We start from the raw sequence: 14,022 nt of genomic DNA, 5'->3' as shown, positions 1-14,022 counted from the left end.
AAGTGAAATCAGCCAGTCAGAGAAAGACAAATACCATATGATTTCACTCATACGTAGAATCTAATGAACAGACTGAACTAACAAGCAAAACAGAGACAGACTCATAGATAGCGAGCAGGTTGACAGCTAAGGTGGGGCGTTAGGGAGAGGAGGGATCAAGCAATAAGGAAAAAGCACTCATGGACATGGACAACAGTGTGGTGATTGCCTGGAGGAATGGGAGTATAAGGGGGATAAATAATAATGGAAATAAATACAATTAAAAGTATAACAAATGAATATATATTTCAGAAGCATTTAATTGATATAGAATTCCTGCATTTGTACAAAATTTTGTAAGACATTAAAGCAAGAAAATACATTTAAAAAACTTGAAAAAATATGTATGGAGTTTCATTTGTAATTCTAAAACTATAAGTATTACAGAATGAGAAGCCATGTGATTACATCTGTGGTAGCTAAGTGCACTTGTATTGCTATGACAGCCTGCTGACTCAGGTTTGTACCTGTCTTCTGCGCTGAGATATCTTTGTTGTTTACTAATAGCTTTATTGAGATACGTTATTTACCCACTTAAGAAGTACAGTTCAATCATTACCATAGTTAATTTCAGTACATTTTCATCATCCCCAAAGGAAGCTCCATAACCATGAGCAGTCATTTGACTCTTTCCCCCATCCTCTAACCTCTATCCTTAGGCAACAACTAATCTACATATTTACCTTTTCAGGACATTTCATGTAAATGGAATGACAATATGTGACCTTTCATGACTGACTTATTTTTATTTAGCATAATTTTTTTTAAAGATTTTATTCATTTTTAGAGAGAGGAAGTGAGGGAGAGAAAATTAATGTGTGGTTGCATCTCATGTGCCCCCTGCTGGGGACCTGGTCTGCAACACAGGCATGTGCCCTACACTGGGAATCGAACCGGTGACCCTTTAGTTTGCAGGTTGGCGCTCAGTCCACTGAGCCAAACCAGGTGGGGCAACTTAGCATAATGTTTTCAAGGTTCATCATATTGTATCAGTACTTCATTCCTTTTTATTGCCAGATAATATTCCATTGTGTTTGTGTGTGTGTGTATCATTTTATTTATACTTTATCAGTTGATGGATATTTGAGTTGTTTCAACTTTTAGGCTATTATGGGTAATGCTACTATGGACATTTGTGCACAAGTTTTTGTGTGGATATGTTTTTATTTCTCTTAGGTACATACTTAGAAGTGGAACTGTTGGGTCATAGAGTAAAGTCTTTGTTTTCAAAAACTGCTGACTATTTTCCAAAGTGGTTGCACCATTTTATATTCTTACTAGCAGAGCATTAGAGCCTGAGATATTATTTAAAAACGAAGATCTAGCCCTCGCTGGTGTGGCTCAGTGGATTGAGTGCCAGCCTGTGAATCAAAAGGTTGCCAGTTCAATTCCCAGTCAGGGCACATGCCTGGGTTGGTGTTCAGGTCCTCAGCAGCGGGCACAGGAGAGGCAACCACACATTGATATATCTCTCCCTCTCTTTCTCCTTTCCTTCCCCTCTCTCTAAAAATAAATAAATAAAATCTTTAAAAAAATGAGGATCTGTTTATGAGTACTTACCTCTTAGGGTTAGGCACTCATGAATAGCCACTCATGTAGGGATTAAATGATATATAACATATATAGCAGTTAAAACAGTTCCTGGCACACAGGAACAGTCAGTAAGTGTTGGTTATTTTATTATTATGTATATAGTGGGTGTTCCATGTATATAACAAGTTCAGAATCAGTGTAGTGTTTTTGTTTTTTTTTTTGTGGTGAAATACACCTAGCATAAAATTCACCATCCTATTTTTTTTAAAATAGCTTTTTTTAAAAGAGCTTTACTTATTTTTTTTCTTTATTTAATCCTCATTTGAGTATATGCTTATTGATGAGACAGAGAAAGGTGTGAGAGAGAAACATTGGTTGGTCGCCTCCCCAAGCACCCCTACTGGATATTGAACCCACAACCTAGGTATATGCCCTGACTGGGGATCAACCTGCAACCTGCAACCTTTTGGTGTACAGGCCAACACTCCAACCAACTGAGCAACCTGGCCAGGGCAATCTACTAAATGTTTTTAGGGTTTGGTTTTGTTTTGTTTTGTTTGTAATTGTTTCAATCTGCAAAAATCAGAAGGCACTAATGAACAGCCAACCCATCCCCATGGTGCTCTGACTGAAGACAAGTTAGCTTAGATATATGATGGACCAAATTCCCACTACCTAAGGCTCCAAGGAAGAAGAGGAATAGCCATAAACATTTTTCCAGTTTCTTAGTGTGAAATTTTAAATCACTGATTTTCCACTCTTCTTTTATTCTAGTAAGCATTTCATACTAAAAATTTCCTTTTAAGCATCACTTTAGCTGTATTCCATAAATTTTAATTGGATGTGCTTTTATTTTTATTCAGTTCATAATACTTTGTAATAATTTGTCTTATGATTTTTTACTTTGACCCATGGGTTATTTAGCAGCATGTAGTTTAATTCAAGTATTTGGGTATTTTACTGTTATTTTTTAGTTAATTATTTTTAGTTTAATACCGTGTGGTCAGAGTTCAAATTTTATATAATTTCAGACCTCTTAAATTTATTCAGATTTGTTTTGTGGCCCAGAATATAGTTTATCTTCTGCTATGAATGCCCTCTGTCTGCTATTGAAAATAATGTGTATTTTGCTGTTGAGGGGTAGAGTGTTTTGTATATGTCAGTTAGGTCAGATTGGTTGATAGTGCTGTTCAGGTCTTCTGTATGTTTTATATCAGTATATATCTATTTTACTGATTTTGTGTTTACTTGTTCTATCAGTTACTGAGAGAATACCTTTATCACCCTGAAGAAAAAAAATTGTTATTACTAGAAATATATCCTTCCAGTATTTTTTAAACATCAATATCATTTTTAACAGGTTGTATCAGAATACTTTTTTGTAACCTTCATTTCCTCTTAAAATCTCATAAATATTTTTCCGTGATCATCATGCTCATACTGATCTATTAATATATTAGCTTTTTAAAAGACTGCATATTTCAACTTATTGTGTATAACCCCAATTTATTTCTTTTTTTCTGCTGTTAATAGCAATGCAATGTACAGTATTTCTTTAGGATACATTTGTAGAAATTCAGCTGTTATTAAAGACCATGCAAAATTTTAAAGCTTATGGAATATAGTCAAAATGCCTGCCTTAAAGTTCATCCTGGTGGATAGTATACTAACATTAAGTGTCTACTATTTACTTTGTTAGGAGGTATAGATAGGATTTATATTATAACTTCAATTTTTTGTCCTTTCTTCATTTTTACCTAAGAGCCAGTAAACTTATTTTCTCTATATCTTTTGATTTAATCAAATATAATTTTTACATTTACTACAGTTTATATGGTGAGTCAAAAATAAGGACTTTACACAGCCTCTTTGAAAAGAAGTAGAGTAGCAAATATTTTGTTGTGTAATCACACAACAAACTATTGGCTATATGTCAGCTTCCAGTGTGTATTTTGTGACTTAGTATAGAGAGCTTTTTATTTTCTTTCGGGTAGGTCCATGGGTTTTGACCAAGGTTAAATATTTTAGCTCTAAGGAGGTAAAATAGTGGTAGTGGTGAAGTGTGGTATGTGCTAAAAATTGGGAGGGGTATGGTTTATTCTGGATGAGAATAAATGTTTATGAGATAATAGAAAAAAATATATATATTGGTCTCTACTCCTGGTTCCTGGCACCAAAACTCCTAAAACCCTTCATAATTTTCTAAGTGATAAGAGCACTATGAGTATCTCTTGTTCTAATATTTGGGTTTTGACCCCATTCCTGATACAGGGCTCCTAAAAACTCTGTAAATTCCTAAGTGATAAGAGCACTAAGAGCATCTTTTGTTCTCATGGAGTGACTGTGTGGGCTTCTGGAAGGGTCCAATCACCAGAAGGACCAAGCAGTGATTAGAAGATTAGAATTTTCAGCCCTGCCCCTCATTCTCAAGAGACAGGATGGTGCTGGCAATGTAGTAATGGAGCCTGCCTGCAGGAGGAAGCCTCATGTAGTAAAGAAGACATACAGAAGTGTGGGAAATGGGTTTTCTTAACAATATCCTATTACTAGATCTTACACATATTAGTTTATTTTCTACATGGACCTGTCTTGGTTCTGTCACTTCTGATTCATGTTTTTTTTTTTAAAAATGTTTTAGTTTCTCCATTCTCCTCCATTCTCCCTGAAAAGGATGATGATGCTTTGAAATAACCATGAACTCCTCCAGTGGTTTTGAAATAACCAGTTTGTTTTCTGCTCCTTTAATATGAATCATAGCATTTTAATGTCTGTGACTTCTTTGGCAGTCATTTGAGACATCTTAATGCCTGATGTTTAAATTTTGATATTAACAACTTTATATATTCAACAGGTGTTTCCTAGCCTTTCTTTAATGTGAGGCAGTCTTGTAATTTACACTCTAGTTCTCATAGGTACCCAAGCAGGCACTCCTGTGCTGTCATTGTACAGAAGAGGAAAGCTCTGTGAAGGATAAAGCATCTGTGGTAACTTGTGAGCTGACCTTGGAGGGACTGTTAGTATTTTGTGCCTAAGGATTAAGATTTCAGTCATCTTGGAGGGGTCTTGAATTACCAACTGGAGGATTTAGGCATTTAGCTATAGAAAGTTATATACAGTACTGTATTTCTACTACAGAGGTCTCTTCTGCTTTTAGGATTCCCTCTACCAGAGCCATCAGGTAGTTTCCTAATTTACAATCTTTCTCTATTAAATCCTTTTAAGGTATCAGATTATACCATGACAGGCAATTCTGAGTTCCTGAAAATAACTGAGTCACTGCAGCTGATTTTATTCTGACGAGTGGAGTGCTAATGACTCAAAAACACAAATCCTTCTCCCTTCCCATTGCCTGTGACAGGCCTCCATATGTTCTAATTCACTTTGTCAGTATATTTGGCTTGTTGTGTCCAAAAGCATATGTGTTAAATTTAGATTTATGGCTTTGAGAAGAAAGTTATTTTGGAAATATTTTTCATTTTTGAGTTCTGCGTATGAACATTAAGGCTCAGTTAAGTCACCTATTCCTGAACTGAGAAGTACTACTCTGAACTATCATCATAACTGATCTTTCTCTCTGATTCTTTAGTTGGAAAGATTTGGTTTAATGATTATTTAAACTTGGGAAGTCCTACATAGGATTAAACAAGTTAAGTGTTTGATATGGTAGGATAATTTAAATGAAGTATCCACTGCTTGGAGATCCTGCATGCCTCCAGGAATCTAGCACTTAATTTGTGGAAGAGCTGTGCCTTTGTTTTTACCTTTTTTTTTTTTTTTTGCCAAGTAAAACAAAGACTGTGGACTTTCTCTGATTTAAACACATACACACACACACGGCAGGAAAAATGATATTTAAAAAATCTGGCTGTGGGTTTCTTGTTCTAGGCAGGATGGCATAAGCACATCCCTCCCTACTGAATGCAGCTGTAAAACCTGGACAGAATGCTGGTAGCAGCTTTTTGAGAATGCTGGAAAGTAAATAATGGCAGGTACATTGGGAAAGAAGACCAGAATTCCGAGTACCACTGAACTGGCATTGGATTCTCCATTCCTCCTGGTCCTCTTGCCATTTGGCCCCACAGGGAGGCACAGCTGTGGAAGTACAGTATATAGGCTGGAGAGCTAAAAGGAAGCCCCAGGAAACCTTAAAGTATTGTGGGGATCTCAGAGGAGGAAGAGCTCAGGAAAGCAACTTTATATGGTTATCCATTGAACTATGGGCTCACCTCTGAGCTGTGTGGATGTTTTCCTCCTTAGCATATAGATGATTTTGAGATCTGAAATAACAGATAGACCACCACCCAGGCTCCAGATTGGGCACCATATGGTGCATGCAGGGCACACATCCAAACAGCACTGAAAAGGCTTTGAAAACTATAATAAAATTGTTAACATTCACTGGAAGATTTCAGTAAGACCCAGAGTCTTATAATATAATATTCAAACATTTTCATGGTACAATCCAAAATTACTCAGCATATAAAAATCCAGGAAAGCCTCAGCTAGCATGGGAAGAGACAACAGATGCCAATGCTGGAGTGACATAAATGTTAGGATTATCTGACAAAGAGTTTAAGGCAGCAATGATACTGCAGTGAACGAGAGCGAGAGTTCAGTGGGCAACAGAAACCAGGGTTGGGTGAGTGTGAGGACTTGGAAGCCACAGAATGGCAGAACAAAGCACTGGATTTCCCATACTAATCCCTTTTGTCATACCAACTACTGACATTTAATTTATTTTGCTATAGTTTTATTAGTTAAAAATTTAGTACCCAGTATTGATCACTGATTAATTTCCCATTATCCATACTAGGCTATTTGATTCATAGCTACTTTCATCCATTTAAAATCTGCTTAGTCCTTTTTCAGGAGGGAAGATGATATAGCCCAGAGGGTATAATGGGCATTGAAGTCAGAAAGACTTGAATCCAGTCCTAGCTCCACCTCTCATTAGATGTGCACCTTGGCTAGCTCATATACTTAACTTTGAGCTGAGGCTTATACAGCCCTTGCCTCACAAGGTTGTTGCAAGGGTTAAGTAAGCATTGGCCTCATCCGTCTATTCTCTAGGCCCGTATCATCCTTATCGTAACTTGAAAATACAGTAAAAGTAAGGATGGGCTCAAAAGCCAAGTAGAGATAATCCTGATAATGTAAGTCCTGTTGAACTGCTAATTTGCTCTAAGCATCATTCCACGTTTGCCACTCTTCTGCCCTATTTCCTAGGCTCAGTCAGAGTTAAAAACATTGCTAAAGACTTCTAAAGAATTTAAAATATTGCTTTTGAGAGGACCAGAGAGAAAATATACTTTTATCCTCAAAAAACGGCAGATATTTCTTGTGTGTTTATTTTAATGTGTGGGTTGATGTTCTGTCATAGTTTGCAAAATATAGTGTATAGCCCTGATATAATGAATCAGAAGAGACTGCATGTGGAGATGTGCATCTCAGACCAAATGTTCTCAACTGGGACAGGGGTGTGGTCAGTGAGAGGTATGAATGAAGCATTTGTTGGCATATTGGCCCGACCTAGGGAGGGATTATAATTTCACTGTAACAGATCCCCAGTCTGAACCAGATGAGCTCTGTTTTCTGGCTAGAAAAAAAATAAGCTGAACTTGGTATAAACAGTGGTTTAAGTCTCCACAGATCTTTGCATTACCAAACAGTTTCTCTGCCTTTTGGGCTGCAAGTTTGGTTGTCATTGTAGTTTGATGTCTGTTTTGGTGGCTGATGGGACAGGAATTGGTTTGCCTAGGGCTTGACCAGACGTGAGGAAATGGTACTTGAAATCTAGACATGCCCTTTTGAGGTGGCTTAGCTGTGGTAAACAAGATCAAAAGGGATGCTATTGATGGATTTTGAGGCAAGGAAATTGGCAGGTCAGGTAGAGACTGTCGTGTCAGGCAGTGGAGAAACAGTATTGTCACACGAGGCTGTGTGCTAACATCCAGCCAGGAAAGGCTGCTGATTGGCACAGGAGATCGGGGTGTAGGTCAGTCTTCAATCATGGCTGAGGTGTCACACAGGTCTGGGAGGACATGAAACCTACCCAAATCTTGGAAATGTGGTTCAAGGTGGAAATATGGTCAGAGGATTAGAGTCAGGTGCCCTGAGCTACTTCAGTGGGAGTATCTTCTTGTACATTTTTTCCAAAGTAAAGCCAGGACTGCTCTCAGTGTAAAGGGCAAGGCTGCGGTGAGAGGTAGGTTCTAATGCCAGAGAGGTTAAAGAGGGTGGGCGGTGGGAACCGCAGGAGATTATCTGATATGAGCCTAATTTCAGCTGCTTAGTTTAAGAAAAAAAGATACTTTGTTTTCAAGTTCTGTATTGACACAAACTATGCAGAGGTCAAAGAACAGCTCCCTGCCTCAGTGTCCTCACCCATGGGTCTCACTTGCAGAGGCTATTACTTTGATATTTAACTTTATATTTCTAAATAACATGCTTATAATGTTATTTTTTTAATTTTTTAAAATTTTGGACATAACCTGGAGACTTCACACTGGGGAAGACTAGCATCCTCTCATGTTTTCCACCCACCCTTTCCTCTTCCTCGCCCCTCTGAATGCTTCTCTGTTCCCAACTAGCTGATTGTTAAAAAATAAACTGACAAGTTTTTAACTATATAATATAAATTATATTATATTTATTTGGGATATATTATATATATTATGACTTCATGTACTACGATTGCTTGTACTTCCGGTAAAACATTTGGTGATCTCTGGAGTTAATTATTTCATTTTCCCCCTTTGCCATAGTAACCTCTGTATTGTCTGACAGAATTGTAAAACTTAATATAAAACGCATGAAATTGTATTTCCTTTTTTACCTTGGAGACATTCCTGTAACTTTGCTTCATAGGCCTGCTACATAGGTGTCTTAGAAATATTCTTAACTTCTCTTGTGTAAAATTCTTGTTTCCTGAACCTTCCTTTGCTTTGGAGGCATGATCTTCTGGTAATGTCTGAGAAAGGCAGTGTGAGGAGTAAGATATTTTGAGAGCCTTATATGCCTGAAAATTCTTTTTGCCCCTCACGTTTGATTCATAGTTAGCTAAGTATAGAATCCTCAGTTGGAAGTCATTTTCCTTCAGAATTGTGAAGACATTACTTCATTGTCTTCTACTTTTCACTATTGCTTTTGAGAAATCTGATGCCGTTCTGATTTATATATAAACTATTTTATATAAGCTCTTCTTTTGAGAACTTTCAGACTCTATTTTGGTATTCTGAAATTTCAAGATAAAGTGTTCTGGAAAAAAGTCAGTCTTTTATCAGTCATTATTCTGAGTCCTTAATAGGGCCTTCCAGTGCCAAACTCAAGTCCCTTAATTATGAGAAATCTTTATTTTCCTTCTTTGAAGTTTTCTAAATTGTGCTTTTTTTCTATTCTTTTTTTGGAGTTCTTACTTGTTTTTGGACCTCTTAGAATAATTCCTTCATTTCTTTCTTTTTTACCTTTGCTTTGTTCTTTGATTTTTGGGTCCTGTTTCTTAGAAAATTTCTTAAATTCTAACTTCCTATCCTCCTTTTGAAGGGTTTACCTTTACAGTCATGCTGCCATATTTCTATTTTTCAAGATAATTATGTTTGCTTTCTGCATGTTTGAATGCTCCCTCTCTTCTGTTTCTGTAATGACACGAACCTTTTTTCCTGCTCCCTGCATGATCCTTTTCTTCAGAGTTCATTTTTTTGTTTTGTTCTTTGTCTTTCATGTTAAGCTTTCCCTCAAATATATGATGATCCTTGGCCAGTCTTTTATATTTAAGAGTGAGGCACTAAAGCCTGAGTGAAGCTATGTGTGGGCAAGTCTTGTTAACTAGTGGGAAGCTCGACATCTCATTTGTGTACCCACAGATGTTTGTATCTGTGGGTCTTTTGGGCCAGTCTTCTCAGAAAAATTCTCTTATCTTTTGCCTAGATACATATGAGACTGTCTTCTGGAATGAGAGAGAAAGGCGTTTTTTGGATTGGGAAGGGAGCATTCTAGGGGGACTGAACCAGAGAGGCCCAAATGTGAGTGAAAATGAGGCATATTGCTAAAAGCAGTGGGACTGAGTGAAATTTTGCCTGGAGACAATGAGACCCCCTCCTGGAATGCTCCCCCGCCCCCCTCACCCTGGTCCAGGCACATGAAGGACCGTCTGAGACATGTGTGCTGCCCAGTGTAGCTGGGATCTAGATTGACAGCTTACAGAAACATGTAAAATTTATAATCTCTAATATAAATATGAAAAACAAACTACCTAGGAAGGTAATTCTGTGCAATTCTTGTTTCTTGGTTGTATACTTTCCTTCTTTGGTTTGGTCTCTTTCAGAGCAAATTGGAGCTTTGGCAGATCAGCACATTGTCCATGTGGCATGTGGCGAGTCCCACAGTCTGGCCCTCAGTGACCGGGGCCAACTGTTTTCTTGGGGTGCAGGGAGTGATGGTCAACTGGGACTCATGACAACTGAGGATTCAGTGGCAGTGCCCAGGTAAGAATGTCGCAGAAAGGAATCTGAGTTTTCAAATGTCAGTTGTTGTAAATATTACTTCCTGCTGTTGCTTTGTTAGACTTGTTTTAGTTTCTGCTTTCTTTATTTAATTGCTATTCCTTTGTGCCACTACTGTGCCTTATACTGTTACAGTACTTATCACAAAAATTGTAGTTATTTATAGAAGTGTGTATCTCTGGTGTGGCTCAGTTGGTTGGAGCATCATCCTGCAACAAAAGATTGTGGGTTCAATTCCCAGTCATGGCACGTACCCAGGTTGTGATTTCTACCCCCTTCCCTGGGCGAGTACAATTCCTCCATCTGGGCATGTATGAGAGGCAACCAGTTGATGCTTCTCTCTTGCATTGATGTTTCTCTCCCTTCTTCTCTCTCTAAAAACAGTGAAAAAAAATGTGAGTATGATTCCATTTATTTAATATTCTTGAAACGACAACATTTTCGAGCTGAGGGACAGATTAGCGATTGCCAGGACCTATGAGTGAGGGAGGGCAATAGTAAAAGCACGTCACCAGGAACCCTCTTGGTGCTGGGGCTGTTCAGTACCTCGGCTATGGTGGTGGATACATGAATATACACAGGCGATAAGACTGCTACACACTCAGAAGTGAGTACGAATAAAACTGGGGAAATATGAATGAGATTAGTCAATTGTATTAATGTCAGTATTCTGGTTATGATATTATACTACAATTTTGCAAAATGTCACCATTGGGGAAAACTGGACAAGTATATGCGTGATATATAATTTCTTACAACTGCATGTGAATCTGCAATTATATATCAATAAAAATAGTTCGGTGCTATTTGGTATTAAATGCACACGTGAACTCTATTTTAACTTTTTTATATCTGAGAAAATAAAACATTAACAAAAGCAATAATTACCTTTCTAATCCCTCCTCTCCTGCCCCATCTATTTCCTAAAATACCCCCCTCCCAAGGGCATGTCTACCAGACTCCTTTGTTTCTATGGCATACACTTAATAGAGAGGAATATGGCAATTTGTGAACTATTAAAGTAGAGAGGAGGAGCTATTCCCAGGCTGTCCAGCTCTGCGGGGCAGCATTTTACATGGATTTTTTTCACTTAATTCTCACCACACCCCTATGAAGTAGGTCCTGTTCTTATCTGCCTTTCACAGGAGCAAGCAGAGGAATGTGATTTGAAAAGTAATCCTATGATCTTCCTCTTTATCATTCTAGGAAATTAAGGTTTTAGAAGCATTGCCCTTATTTTATTTTAATTGTGGTAAAATACAAATAATATAAAATTTACCATTTTAACCTTTTTTACGTGTACAGTTCAGTGGCATTAAGAATATTCACATTAAACACTGTGATCAGTCTCCAGAACTTTATCATGCAAAAATTAAACTCTATACCCATTAAACAACAATTCCCTGTTTCTCCTCCCCATGCTCCTGGAAACCATCATTTTACTTTCTGTTTTTGTGAATTTGACTACACTAGGTACCTTATAAGTGGAATTGTATCATATAGTATTTGTCTTTTTGTGACTGGGTTATTTCAGTTAGCATAATGTCCTCAAGTTTCATCCACACTGTAGCGTGTGTCAGAATTTTCTTTCTTTTTAAGGTTGATTAATGGGAAAACATATAAAAAAGATTATATAAAAATATTCCATTTATATGCCATATTTTATTCATTCGTCTGTTGACAGACACTTGGGTTGCATCTTCCTTTTGGCCATTGTAAATAATGCTACTATGAACATGGGTGTGCAGATATCTTTTTGTGACCCTGCTTTCAGTTCTTTTGGATACACACTCAGAAGTGGAATTGCTGGTTTATGGCATTGCCCGCCCTTTGAGAGCCATTTAGACGCTAGCTGTATTCTTAGGGAACTCTCTTCTGTAGCTTTACTTCATTTGTCTCTGAATTAAAGATGACAGGTGGGAATTAACAGAGGGTGTGGTAATGGGTTTAAGTGGAGGAATTGTTTTGTTTTCTTTTTAGATCGTACTTAAGAGGCGGGAGGTAAGTGAAAGGCCTAATGGAATTGTATCATGTAAGATTATATATTTGGTTTTTAAAAGTCTTTTAGAAAAAATGATATTATTTATTACAGCTGTTTCATTTAGTTGGGAATATTTCTGATCTTTGTTTGTTAATGCCCTTCTTAAAAATAAATCCTATTTTGTTTTAGGTTAATACAAAAGCTGAACCAGCAGACAATATTACAAGTTTCCTGTGGCAACTGGCATTGCTTGGCTCTTGCAGCTGGTAATGTAACATTATGCTAATGTTATGTTAATTTTACCACCAATTTTCTTTGCATTTTTGTGTGATGTTATCTAACTGGAAATATTCAGTTAACTGATTAGGGTACATGCATTCCTGCTGGGCAGGGGCGGTTCCTAGGCATCTTTATTTCTTCAGGGAGTGAATGATGAAGAAGGTGGTCATCGCAGCTGCCCAGCTCTCTCACAGGGGAAGAGGAGCGGTAGGCAGGACTGGACCCAAATGTTCTTGCACAGAGAGAAGATTGGTTTTTCTTAGCCACAGCTCACTGTCAAGCTCTGTTCCACTATCAGGCGCCCCAATAAGTGAAAAAGGAATTAGAGAAACCTAAGCCAGCAGATAATACTGTATTCTATGTTAGAATAAATTTGAAGACAGTCTACACTAACATGTCCTGTTTGATACTCTGTGGTGTAATAAATCCAGTTGATAGCTGGATCTCATGAAGTCCTGGGTATCATGGTTTTTGGGTAGTCAAAATAGTTCAGCTTGCTTAGTGGATCTAGGCCTGGTAATTGCCCTATTCAAAACTGAATTGACTTAAACATTTACTTTTTTATTTGGGTAAATGTTAAGAGCCTTTGAAGAGTCGTAAGACTCAGCTTATCTCTTTGTTGTTATGACAAGTGGGAGTTTTGGTTATGACAGTCCTACAGCATGAAGTGTTTGTAGTTGGGCGTGTTTGGTGTATGTATGGGGTCAACTAAATAGATGATCCTACTGGGCAATGGTATTGTTCTAAGGAGATTGTTTAATACCAGTTATTCTCTTCATATTTCAGATGGTCAGTTCTTCACCTGGGGAAAGAACAGCCATGGGCAGCTGGGCCTCGGGAAGGAGTTTCCCTCCCAGGCCAGCCCGCAGAGGGTGAGGTCCCTAGAGGGGATCCCACTGGCTCAGGTGGCTGCAGGAGGGGCCCACAGCTTTGCCCTGTCTCTCTCAGGAGCTGTTTTTGGCTGGGGGATGAATAATGCAGGGCAGCTAGGGCTCAGTGATGAAGAAGGTAAGTAAACTCTTCATATGCACCTCTTTGGTTCAAAAACGCATTCATTTAACACGTGTTTCTTGAGGATCTACCATGTGCTGGACCCATGTTAGGTACTAAGGATGCAACAGTGAACAAAAGAGATAACACCTTGACTTATGAAGATTGCATGTAGTGGACAGGTGCAAACAAATCAGTACATATATAGTATGTTGGGTGTTGGAGAGGAAAATTTCCTGTTTCACATATAGTGGTCAGGGAGGGCATCTTTGATAAGAGGATGTTTGAGCAGAGCCCTGTAGGAAGTCAGATAAGAAACGAAACCTGGGTATCTGGGCAAAGGGAACAGGATGAGCAAAGGCTGTGGTGTGTAAGGGTATGTGGTGTGGTCTGGAGTGGAGTGAGCTGGGGGAAGAGCAGCAGAGCTGGAGGCCAGTCAGTGTAGGCCAGTCATGTAGGGCCCAGTAGGGCAGGGTCAGGATTTTGGCTTTTTCTTGCAGTGAAAGGGGAATATGTGAGGGCTTTGAGGAGAGGAGTGATTTCTCTTGGGTTTGGCTATCGTGGGTCCAAGGGGAAGCTGGAAGACCAGTTTGGAGGCAGTGGGAGTCAAGTCGGATTTTGTTTATGTTTTGAAGATGGGGCCAGTTGGTTTTGTTCAGTGTTGGATGTGTGGGTTGAAATAAAGAGAGGAAAAACTGG

General features: G+C 38.3%; 1 protein-coding gene and 1 non-coding gene across 3 annotated transcripts in view; one reads left to right on the top strand and one right to left on the bottom strand.

Annotated features, from left to right (window-relative positions):
* HERC3 (HECT and RLD domain containing E3 ubiquitin protein ligase 3) overlaps positions 1-14,022 on the top strand; it is a 107,008-nt gene that overhangs the window by 24,887 nt on the left and 68,099 nt on the right. For both annotated transcript variants that reach the window (XM_054591746.1, XM_054591747.1), the window contains exons 4-6: positions 9,896-10,055; positions 12,244-12,320; positions 13,120-13,341. In XM_054591746.1, coding sequence (XP_054447721.1) covers positions 9,896-10,055; positions 12,244-12,320; positions 13,120-13,341 — 459 coding nt within the window. The remainder of the gene's footprint in view (positions 1-9,895; positions 10,056-12,243; positions 12,321-13,119; positions 13,342-14,022) is intronic.
* Positions 2,134-2,281, bottom strand: LOC129085475 (small nucleolar RNA SNORA79). The gene has a single exon (XR_008530726.1). It is a non-coding gene; the product is annotated as a small nucleolar RNA SNORA79 (small nucleolar RNA).

Source organism: Pteronotus mesoamericanus, unplaced genomic scaffold, assembly GCF_021234165.1.
Source record: "Pteronotus mesoamericanus isolate MK-2021 breed Mesoamerican mustached bat unplaced genomic scaffold, CSHL_Meso_final scaffold_232, whole genome shotgun sequence".
Classification (NCBI taxonomy): Eukaryota; Metazoa; Chordata; class Mammalia; order Chiroptera; family Mormoopidae; genus Pteronotus; species Pteronotus mesoamericanus.
This window is presented reverse-complemented; position numbering and strand designations above follow the sequence as displayed.